Here is a 12,255-nt window from a genome sequence, read left to right as displayed (position 1 = left end):
AGAGGCATACCGCTTATCATAAACAAGGCATTGAACAATGGGTATAACTGAAGTTAGGAATGTGTAACATAAGTCTCCAATGTTTGGACCAGAAATGTCAGATATGAGTGATCATATTGTAAGTAACTGTCCGAATATTATTAACATAATAAATGTAAAATTGGGGTAAAAAAAAATTAGGCCAAAATTAGTTGCTACTTGTTTCCTCCCATATTAAACACTTTTTTTATACCAGCAGACCTGTAGTGGAGCAGGAAACTGAAAAAACAATTGAATTGCTTCCGAAATGTTCAAAACCTCTGCGTCACATTGAATCCATTTTGATAGGTCATATCTAAACAAGTGTTGGACTGATTTTTATGTGTAAGAATTCAGTTATCCTTTTTAGATAACCTAAGTCGCACTGAAGTTGTTCATTATATGATATGTATTAGGCTACACTACATACTGAAAGTACTCTGAAGGAAAATGGTATTCGTTGGCTATTTTTAGCCGTTTTAACGCGTACGATGCCGAAGCTGCTTTTCAGAGGTCGAAGCTTGGAGTCGGAAAACACCGGACTTTGCCGAAATAAAAGCACGCGACGCCATCTTAGATTCGTCTTGCGCGGAAGTATATGCACTGCATTAATTTGTTTCTTTATTCATTTCTACACGAGTTCAGAAGCAAGAAGATCAGGCGAGCATGAGTCAGTATATTCAAGTTACGGAGGAGGAGAACGAGGAACCTATTGAAATTCCAAGTGAAGATGATGGTACCCTGTTATTGACGACACTTTCTGCCCAGTTTCCTGGAGCATGTGGAATGAAATATCGCAATCCAGAAACCGGCGCTTATCGTGGTATCCGCCTTGTAGATGGGCGCCTGCATCCACCAGATGGTTTATGGGAATCCCACGTCTACGTTTCGGTGTTTCCAAAAGGTATGTCTTTGTCTTTAATGTGATTGCATTATATTTATTAATGTTCATGATTGCCTTCACATTTTGTTCACGGAAGCCATGCCGGCATGTCTAACAATAGAACTGTGGTGTGACTGCGGCAGCCATGAGTTTGTTGTCGCCGTCTTCACTTATTTCCAGAAAATGCAACCGATCAACTACGGCAAAGAAATGTGATAATTTCTTGTCACATATTCCAGAGACAGAACTAAAACGAAATTGCATCTGTATTACGTCTCAGCTATTAAGGTAAACAATCAACCCTGAAGCCACATCCGAAAGAGTCGCCGCTGGTGTGAAGAGTGATGAGCTTGAGATAAATAATAGTTTATGTATATTTTTCCTTTGTTTTCTCCCTGTGTTTGATGTTGACTACTGAGTATCGCATACATAATGTAATCATGGTAATAATACTAATATCCCATCAGACATTGAACATAGATTCATTTCACTCACTGTTAACTGAAGTAGTAGGCCTAATGTTCATTATGTATGCTTTTTGTTGTTGTAGAAAACAAAAGGAAGGGCGAAGAGGGCCAAGAGAACCCAGCAGCCAAGACAAAGCGAATCGAGACATCACCATGCAGCACAGATCTCATTGTCCTTGGTCTGCCATGGAAGAGTACAGAAGATGACCTAAAGAAATATTTCGCCCAGTTTGGAGAACTGCTTTTGGTGCAGGTAGTACAGTTAGTCTATCATACTTTGGGACAATTGTTTTGTAGATGTTTCAGTATGTAGCCTATCATTGTGTTAATTTGATGTACATAACTAACTTCTGTGATGGTTAGAGATGGAGCAGACATTAAGCAGTATTTTACATGGGTGATCTTACTTTACAAATCATACCATTGTATTTCGTTAAACGTTTAGGAGTCTTGTACATGTTGTAGCAAGTCTTTTTTAATCCTTCCCAAGGTTAAGCGAGACATCAAGACTGGCCAGTCCAAAGGATTTGGTTTCATTCGATTTGTGGAACACTCAGCTCAAGTGAAGTGCATGTCCCAGCGTCACATGATAGATGGCAGATGGTGCGATGTCACCATACCCAACTCAAAGGTAATTGCTTTTGTGCTTTTTGTTGTGGGTACACATGAATGTGAGCCATTCATTGTTGAGGTGTATTTTTGTGCTTAGGTTTCTATTGGGAGAGCGTGCATACAAACAAAAGCAATTAGCTCCAAATTAACATAATTTCTATTGGAGTACTGTACTACCATGACAACGTAAATAAGAGTAGGATGGTCGCTATATTATTACAGAAGGTAATTTATAATTGATCATAATGACGCATACTTACTAACACTAAATATGTCATATGTGTTTCTTGTTCTTTGTTCAACTTTTATGACATATTTAGGATTGATCAATATTGATTTTCTTTACTGAAAGCGGTAAACAAAGTACCTGTCATTAGCTACTCAGGGGCAGGCAACTCTATAGTACGGCTATTTTGTGGTGTGATAAGTGTGGATTATGTGGTTTACATCACATCCTGTTTTAGATTACGACCTAGGTTGGGTTGAGGTGTGATTCAACTACAAAATCTTTCCAGAAACTATCATAAAAAGTGAATGTATACATATTGACGAGTAGCTGTGACATACTGCAACACATCCTTATTTGATCAAGTGATGAAATATTGTGCTAAGATTTGCATAAGTAAACAGTTGACAGCGTGTGTGGATTACAAGATTTACCGATACCATGGTAATATAGAGCCCACGATATATTGTCATGCTATACATCATAGAAGTAATGTCTCCATGGGATGAAGCATATGCTGCACTGTTTTAAACGTCATTGTCAATTTTATGATTACATCATCAATAATTGTTTCTTTTAATATACAGTAGATGGGAATGTCCAAGTCTCTCATAAAAATTACTTATGAATAGTAAAGCTGGTTGTTACCATGATATTCCTCTACTTAACACACCCTACTTTCAGACTGACAAGAAGCATTTTCCTGTGGAAAATATTTGATTTGTAAACAGTGCTTAGATGCACATGAAATGTGTTCTCTTCTGCTTTTGTACATGCTCCAAGCTCTATCACTAGTTGATCTTTAACATGCACTGTGCATTGCCAGGGTTAGAACTTAACACTAGCCTGCTAATCCTGGGATAGTACAGATTCCTGTGTTTTAGTACAGATTTTCCCCATTGCCTTAACACTACAAGGGCATTTATCTCAACCCTGGCTATTAATGCTTTGAAAATGACAGGGTCTAAAGGATTTGGGAAATATTGAACCTGCAGGGTTTTTATGTGATGTACAAGTCTGCATCAAGTACACACAGGTCCAGAGAAGGGATGCAGAAAAACATTCTGCTTCTCACGTGGCGGACAAAAAATATTCATTATGCCTGCAGGGCAGCAAGAGCAGTTTATGGGTGTTTCTTCAAAACATCATCATACTTCTGTGTTTACCTTCTCAGGCATAACCTTCTGCTTGAATGGGAATACATCATTTCGTGTCAGAAGCAAATGGATTTGCTCCCAATCCTACATTGTGATTGGCTAACAACAACACACTCAAATTCTCTTAGGCCACAAATTTGTTATTTTTTGTTTCACGGGCCTGTCACCACTACTGAAAAGCATCTGGAAAAGAAATAAATTTAAACACAAAAATATTTATTTTTATTACGTCTCCCGCAAGTAATAAAGTCCCTATTTACAATAGAAATGTTCTATATAAGTGTCAGTGATTCAAGAAGCCAGCTGCAGTTTTAACTCCAAGTTAGAATGACTTTCATATAAATATATAAATGATCGACATCGCTATTGTTTTTGTTTTCAACCAACCTTTAGTGGAAAAGCTGGGATAAATCTGTGAAACGTAAAATGAAAGAATGTGTGGCCTTTTAGTTAACTTTAGTTTGGATCCCAAATCCGAATGTGCAACCTAAGGTCTTTGAATAATGGCAGTGCAATATCAGGCCATTACTCGTTAATTCTACAGACAAGCAGTATGGTACATACTGGTTTGCAAAGGTATGTCTGGTACTTATCAGTTCTGATAATAATGTTGTTGGAAGTTATCGGGAGCACTGCTATGCATATTCTGTTCTAAGCTTTTAAAAGGGGAGGCCAGGTAGTCAAGTGGTTAAAGCGATCACTTGTCAATTCCCGACATGGGTACAATGTGTGAAGCCTATTTCTGGTGTCCCCCGGAGTGATATTGCTGGAATATTGCTAAAAGTGGCATAGAACCATACTCACTAAGATTTTAGAGATTATTGATCTATTTTCTCGCTGTTCTGTCATGTTTCACCCTAGCCAGGGTTGCTGGTGACATTTCTAAAACATTCACTGGAAGGTCAAAATAAAGAAAATGGTTCTGTCTATACCAAGGGCACCATCTCATGGTTACTTACAAAGAGCATTCAAAATGATATGAAAGAATATTTTTTAAGTGAAATCACAAAGAGCTGAAGACATTATATTTTGTTTATTATGATATATAATTATATGTTTGATGTACATACTGAGTAAAAGAATGAATGTGTTTGTCATTGCAGGAAGGTGCTCAGCAGCTCATGAACAGGAAAGTCTTTGTGGGGAGATGTACAGAAAACCTGAGTGCTGAAAACTTGCGAAACTACTTTGGCAAGTTTGGTGAAGTTGTGGACGTCTTCATTCCGAAGCCTTTCAGAGCCTTTGCTTTCGTAACATTCGCTAACCCTGAGATAGCCCAGACCCTCTGTGGTGAAGACCACGTGATAGATGGGACCAGTGTCCATGTCAGCAGTGCTGCCCCCAAGAATATGGATCGCCACGGTGATCGCAAAGGTGGAGGTGGGGGGTACAACCAAGGTTTCAACCAAGGCTTTGGGAATCAGGGTGGATGGAGCCCAGGGCCTCGCCCCTCCCCTTCCCATCAAAATAATATTGGTAAGCAGAACAGTCAAAACATGGCTCAAGGGGTTGATAACCAGGTTGCTAACAACATTGGAATGAATCTTCTAAACAGCGCCATGATGGCAGCTGCCCAAGCTGTTTTAAGTGGGCAAGGTCAGTGGGGACCCCTGGGGCTGGCAGGACAGGGAGGTGGTGGGGGCGGGGGTGGGGGTGGAGGTGGAAATGGGGACACTACCCCGAATCAGAACAACAGTAATCAGACCTTTGGGAATATTGGTGGGGGTGGAGGACAGGGCGGTGGAAGCAACTTCCTAGGGTGGGGTGGTCCACATTCTGATGGGCAAAGCCACAGTCCTGCAAGTCAGGGACAGTATGGAGGATGGGGAACTCATGGCAGTGGGGGGAGGTCAGGGGGGTGGAGCTGAATGGAGTGAATGAATAGTATAGCAGTGGTCATTCAGCCTACAAACACCTGCACAGTTCTACATCCTCAATTATAATTGAAGGTGCTTCTCAAAACTGTCAACCAAACGTCCAGATTAATTGTCTGTCAGAAATTCTAAGTTTGTGCTATAATATCTTTTCGATGTGGACTAGTTTAAAGAATATATCAGCAAATGTATGTTAAGTGACTACTGCTATGCTGTTGTGTGGTGGGATGTTGGAAACACAGCAGCTGTGGTGGAAATGTGGTAGAGAAGCATGTGTGAGGCAAGCGCTGTGATGTGGAGGATGGGCAGTGCACCACATTGATAGTGAGGATGAGTTGGGAGTTTGTATGATGCTCTTATTGAACTTAAGGGGCACTGTCTTCCTGACCTGCATATAGAGTAGCAGTGCTGTGTGAGTGGTGGTTATGATGATGCACATACTGTTGCTGTTGGCTCTCAAGTTTTCTGTTTCAGATGGGTTTCCATCTTTGAACTTGTCCCCCCATTTGTGTTAATTTGAAGATCTTGAATTCTTCCTCTCACTAAATTGTCATATTCTATTACTTTAGAACATTTTCTTACCAACCAATGCAGATTTCCAGAAAATCTACAAATGTTTGCAAATAATTTTGTAAATGGATAGAAAATACTATTTTGTAGTTCCATTTCCTTGAAAAATGTATTGTAACGGAAATGCCATTGACAGGGTTCACTCTAGTAATTTTCTGACATCGGCCCTTTATGTGAAAATTCAAATATTCCCACACATGACCATACAGCACAATGTTAAAATGCCCCTCTGTATTGAAAATGTGGGCTTTTTTCTAATTTAGGGGGTAAAAGCACAAGGCCCCACCCTAGAATTATCCCTGCATTGATATTTGTAGTACTATCAGTTGCTTGTTGTTATATGGCCTTTGTAGCCGTTGCAAATCATGTTGTGTATTGTCAGTGAATTTGAAAGTTTTTGTGTGTGTGTAGCATGTTTTACTTGCTTGAAGGGAGCTTGGGGAGAGTGAGCTGTGCAAGGAGAGGATTGGGAGGCAAAGCTTAGTCCTAGACACAGCACATACATTGAAAAGCAACAGTCCTACATCTAGTGGTGAGAGTAGATCACCATGTACATACAGCTTTCTTGCAGACCGCCACCATCACAGAGTAGCATATGTCTCAGTGTAGTCCGTGTTGTTAACTGTCAAGTGTCATGTCATTTTAATGGTCATATCATTCACAAATGTCACATCTGCAGGAATGGACGTTAACATAGCTATATATACACTTTCATACTTGTCACAACATGCAGTATTCAAATTGACTAAATTTGCATTGTTTATCAATCAGCCATGTTTTGGCTTTGTAACAGTTGATAAGAAATTCTCTTTGAACTCAATTTTTACTCCATACAGATTACAGGAGATTATTGGGGAAATATCAAGTTTGCCTACATACATCATTGATTGTATTGCCTATATGATAAGAACATTTTACCTGAAAAGACCAATCTGCTTGTTTCACATTGTGTTTTTGGTAAAATTTGGTAACATTGGTCACTGAACTGTGTCAGAATATGGTTGAATGGAAGATATTGTCAACCTGGAATGAGGAATTTTGAGAGATGATGTTTTGCAGGTGATGAATGACATTTCCCAATATGATTGAGTGGAATGATATTTTAGATATGTGGAATGTGTCAAATACATTGTTTGATTTGGTTTGTTTTGAGTGACAATGCTATTGAAAGATATACACCATGGCTATGTGTTGTGTTTTGTGTTTGAGTGTTGATTGATCAAGGAACGTTAACACAGGAGCCATATTTGTTCCTGTCACAGTAACTAGCTCCTACTATTTAGAAGTCATGTGAGCAGACAAAGAATGGTGCTGTGATGGGAAAGTGATGAGCCTGACAGTTTAAGATTGTGTGGGAACAGATATGGCTGTCTGTTCGATTGCTGAAGGGAAGAAGTCTGGCTGGAGGAAGTAGCTGGAGAAGGAAGCATTGTGACCATGGTGAATGTGTCTGAGAATGGAGGCGGGTTACAGTGGATGTGTTGAGTAGTGGTTTGTGTGTACACAACCTGAAGGTGGTGGTGTCACATTTATGGAAACACATGCCATACTTCATCCCACTGAGAGGAACACTCGGTCAAACAATTTACAGTATTTCATCACCTACCACCATTATAATATTCTAGACCCAGCAGATGTTAAGTACTGGTATGAATGAATATGCATGATGGTGCCATATTAACATTCCTGGTCTGCAAAGATAGTTCTGTTGCTGAATATGTGGAATGTTTAATTGCTTGGTCAATAGACCTCTCAAACATGCACAGACCCGCAGACAAGAGTTCCTGCTGGTCTGATGAAACTTACCCTTCAATGATATTTCAATTCGAACGGCAGTCACCTGTTTTAGTTGTCAGTTGGGAAACACGATACCTACATTACCACCAACCCTCTATTGCTCACTGAGTTGTCATAGAATCCAATTGTCTTAGTTCAGGGATGGCAGTCTTTCGAGATATTCCCTATCAGGCCATTTTAAGCTATTTGTGAATCAATCATCCAGTCACCCATTTCAGACACCTGCATTTCCACAGCGTTTCCAACCATTTATGCACACCATCTGTTTCACTCTAGGACACCTAAATATTTTTTTGTTCTTTGTGATGTAAGATTGTCTTGGGGTATGATAAGGTTATCATACTATGATGCTGTGTGAACCAATGACAATTCCAAGGTTTTTTTTAAGAACGGACCTTGTTGAAGTAGCAAATACTGATATGACTGGTATGACCTCGATATCCTCCCTGAACTGAGAACAACTTCACAAACACCACCACAATCAAAGGAATGAACATTGTAACAGTAGGTGATATTTTAGAAGGTGCAGATTGATTCAAGCATGGTTCAGCCCTGCTTATAGTAGTAACACGACTTGTCAATGCACACTATACTACTTCATGTTGTGATACTTCAATGCTTCAACAGATTCTCAAACAGCACTTTACACACTCTTCGAACAAAGAAGAAATAAAACAATCTTAAAATGAGAAGACAATAGATGGATGTTTCAAGGACACAGTTTTGTGCAGATAGGGACAGTCGTTTTCTGAATTTATGGGGTTGTATCTGCAGGTATGGAATGAAGTTGCCATTATATTTTGCCTGGTGTACAGGCATCACTTCAACCAGGGGAAACTTTATTATGGTGGGTTTTTTTTATCAATTTTTGTGTGTGTTCAGTTTGAAATTTTAATCCGATATATGTTTTGAGAATTTTGACCCAAACCTGTACTGATAATGGGTACCACCTCAGCAATTTGTTTACCTGTCTTATAGTGTTAATATCCATGCAATTGTTTGCTTTTCTGACCCAACTAAATGTGCGGTACTATTTCCAGCCCTTACTGGTGCCAGAAACCATTACAGTGACTTCTACCAGTCACAAGATGGGCAAGGAGGTTACTACCAAGGAGGGCGTTACTGAGAATGGATGATGGATGGATGGATGGATGATGGATGGATGGAAGGAAGGAAGGAAGAGTAAAGCATGGATAGGTGAATGGACACGTGGTGTGACCTCCAAATCAACAGAATTTGACAGCCTTCTATTATTTTTTGCACAGACAAGGCCAACTTTGACTTTTTAACTTTTCATCAGTTTGATACTCTAAGTAGTTCAACATCCAACCAGCACTGTTCTCATTCAGGAAATTTGCAGACCCAAGGAGTTACTAGCACGTCTCAGTCACTGTATGGAGGGATTGTATCAGCAGGCATTCATGTCCCAGAGAGGTGGTTATCTCGGACGAGAGGAATCACCATAATAAAGAGTGAAGGAGTTGAAATCAAGCAATTCTAATCATTTCACATTGTTTACCAGTGATTGATCCAATATGTCACCAGAACTAGAAAACTAGACGATATTTCAATTCATTTGGACTGAAATGTTAAAGTGTTGGATACATTAAATACATTCCTCATGTCATGGAAATTGATTATGCAAGAGGTTAAGAGAGAAGTATTTGTCAGATTCCAGTCTGTTGGCTCCTAAAATTAACTTACTGTTTTTGACCAGTGAGAGTGAATGTAGGATTTTACACTGTAGTGATTGTTTCAGTGACTTGGAACAGACGAGTTCAGTATGATCCACTTCTGCCCAAGGTGTGCATTGGTTTACTTACTAAACTTGACTGGGAGTGCATTGAAGACCCATTCTACTCTGAAAGTTAGAGGTTGATACCTCGAAACTGTGCAATCCACAATACAGTTGTTAAGAAAAATGTAGCCCAGTGACCCACTAGATTGCACAACTGAATTAATTGCTTGTATCTATTTACTTACTTACTGGTTTACCTAAATTCACATATATAATTTTTGAAAATACCCAGCCCAACTTAATTTCCTCAATAACATGAACACGTTTTAACTTTTTGATCCAACTAATGGAAAAAAGGCTTCCAATTGTGATGTTAGTCCAAGTGTGAATGCAGTGATGAACATTTGGATGCTGTGAGCAGTTGTCGCCTGTGCAGCTCAACTTGGCCAATAAAAATCAAATCAAAATGTTATCTGAAAATGAAATCTTTAATCTAATTTGGAAAAGTGCCAAGAAATGCCTGTTGTCTTCAGTCTTTTGTTTGGCCGTCCTATGACTTATTAATGGTGCTTTCACCACAACTTACGTCTAATGCATAGTTATACATAGTTATGCGGGGGCATATGTCCTGCCGTGCAGAAACCTAACCATACACATAGTAAGTATTATTTATTGACACTGGTGTTGAAAAGTTGTGCTCAGAAACTGCTTTAAAATGTGATGCTTTGCATGAGTGTTGTTTACGATGATGATGTACTCTAAACGTTAAAGACATCTAATCAGACTCTGCTCTTGCATCACACAGAACACATTACACAAGTCCAATTAGCTGCCACACTATCATTAAATGATTTAACATTCATCTCATTTTGAATGTAGCTGGTGTACTGCCTGGGGACTATTGTAACTATATTACTTTTAGTCATTCCTTGACATTCGACCTGAACAAACTGGAAAAAAACCAAGCTGTCTAGTATCCTACTGCATTATTTTTCCTAGTAATTAACCGTATGGAATGGAGATGTCTAGAGTATATTTGTCTTCCCATGTCAGAAGATATCACGTTTTGTCTAATCAAGTCTCCTGCAAATTTGATATTTTTACGATATGTCTACTTTGCCACTCTATCATGGACTGTTATGGGATGAACAAAACCGTCCAAATGGCGAGCTGTATTTCTTGGGGGAATTAGTAAGCAAAGAGCCGGAGTCTAATCACAATTTTATCTACAAGAACAATTAACAATGAGCAATTTACAAAATCTTAGAATATAGCTAGGGTTGCCACAGAGAGTCGGTACAACCCTCTGGGCTGTGGGAGAGAGGTCTGCTTGGTATGAGAGTCAAACCCCCTTCTCTGCCCTAACATGTGGTTTCTGTATGTATTTAGCAAAAATTAGAACAATAAAATGGAATATGATTGGTTGATACACGATGGGTTGCCCTATGCTAAATGAATGGCTAGACAGAGGGGAATACTTAATCCTGTTAATCCTGTTGGACTGGCACTTATCTTGTTGACATATTTACTGGATGCTTGGAAAGAGATTATGGTGTCACTATAGACGAGCTTGTATGGGGGCTAATCCTTAATGCACTATAGACGAGCTTGTATGGGGGCTAATCCTTAATGCACTATAGTCGAACTTGTATGGGGGCTAACCGTTAATGCCCTATAGACGAGCTTGTATAGGGGCTAATCCTTAATGCACTATAGACGAACTTGTATGGGGGCTAATCCTTAATGAGTCTAAATTGAAGTAATTGCTGAATGTTATTCTAATATAGGTGATGACAGATTTACTTAAATAAAATAGTTAAAGGTAATCTATAAGACTATGTAGACATATCGTTTGTTTTGGAGATGGGATCTTGATACCTTAGGCTAGTATTTATCTAAAAGCTTCAAATCTATTAAACTATGTAGACATAACTCTTGTCTTTTTGAATAGTATGTCTAGGAGATGCGCTCCCATTACCTTAGGCTAGCATCTATCTAAAAAGCTATAACTGAAACTACTGATATTGTATATATGCATTTTACCTGACGATAAGTATTACTTGCTAAACTATAATTATATGAAATGATGTATAAATATTACACCATGATAACTCATAAAAGCACTTGATGTGGATCTAATTATTATAGGAAAACTTAGTATAAATGTTATATCATGATAACTCACTAGAAAAGATATGTCACATGCATTTTGTGGCATGGTTTTGGCTTCTTACTCAGAAAACCATACTCTCATTGAGGCAAACTGAAAATTCCGTCATAATAGTGTGATTTCTGACCCGTGAAGATCCGGGGTAGAATGGGTCTTCAGCAACCCATGCTTGCTGTGAAAGGCGACACCTTGTCGCAAGAGGCGACTTACAGGATTGGGTGGTCAGACTCGCTGACTTGGTTGATGCATGTCAACGTATTCCAAGTGCGTGGATCGATGATCATGATATTAGGTATGATATCACTCATGATATCACTGGGTTGTCTGGTCCAGACTCGATTATTTACAGACCGCCGTCATATTGCTGATATATTGCTGAGTGCGGCGTTATACAACAAATAAACAAAACTTGGAAATACCTGCCAGTGAAGCAGACGGAAAGAAATTTGAGTGAGATGCCAATTTTACTTCACATAAATAGTAAACACCGAATATTTGAGTCTGACAAGTTCTGACGTCTGGAAAAACAATGATGTCGGCAATGTCTTAAGTTATGCGGACTTTAATTGTTTTTAATTTGTAATATTCTCCATCCGACTGGAATTTTGACAGAAAAAGCCGTATTGATATCTTGGCAGTACCTCAGATGGAGTAGGGTGGCCCAGTCGTCTGAGGCCCCGCGATTCGCTGTGCAGAGTTGCGTCCCTTTGGTACGGCAGAATGCCTATTTAACAGTATTGGCA

General features: G+C 39.2%; 1 protein-coding gene across 1 annotated transcript; it reads left to right on the top strand.

The window, feature by feature from the left end:
• Positions 1-557: 557 nt before the first annotated feature.
• LOC124116679 (TAR DNA-binding protein 43-like) lies at positions 558-6,990 on the top strand. The gene is made up of 4 exons (XM_046478111.2): positions 558-922; positions 1,452-1,621; positions 1,859-1,999; positions 4,467-6,990. Exons 1-4 carry the CDS (start codon positions 685-687, stop codon positions 5,229-5,231), a joined length of 1,314 nt encoding a protein of 437 aa, XP_046334067.1. The 5' UTR covers positions 558-684; the 3' UTR covers positions 5,232-6,990.
• The last annotated feature ends 5,265 nt before the right edge of the window (positions 6,991-12,255 follow it).

This window comes from Haliotis rufescens, unplaced genomic scaffold (genome assembly GCF_023055435.1).
Source record: "Haliotis rufescens isolate VD_foot unplaced genomic scaffold, xgHalRufe1.0.p SCAF_14, whole genome shotgun sequence".
NCBI lineage: Eukaryota > Metazoa > Mollusca > Gastropoda > Lepetellida > Haliotidae > Haliotis > Haliotis rufescens.
This window is presented reverse-complemented; position numbering and strand designations above follow the sequence as displayed.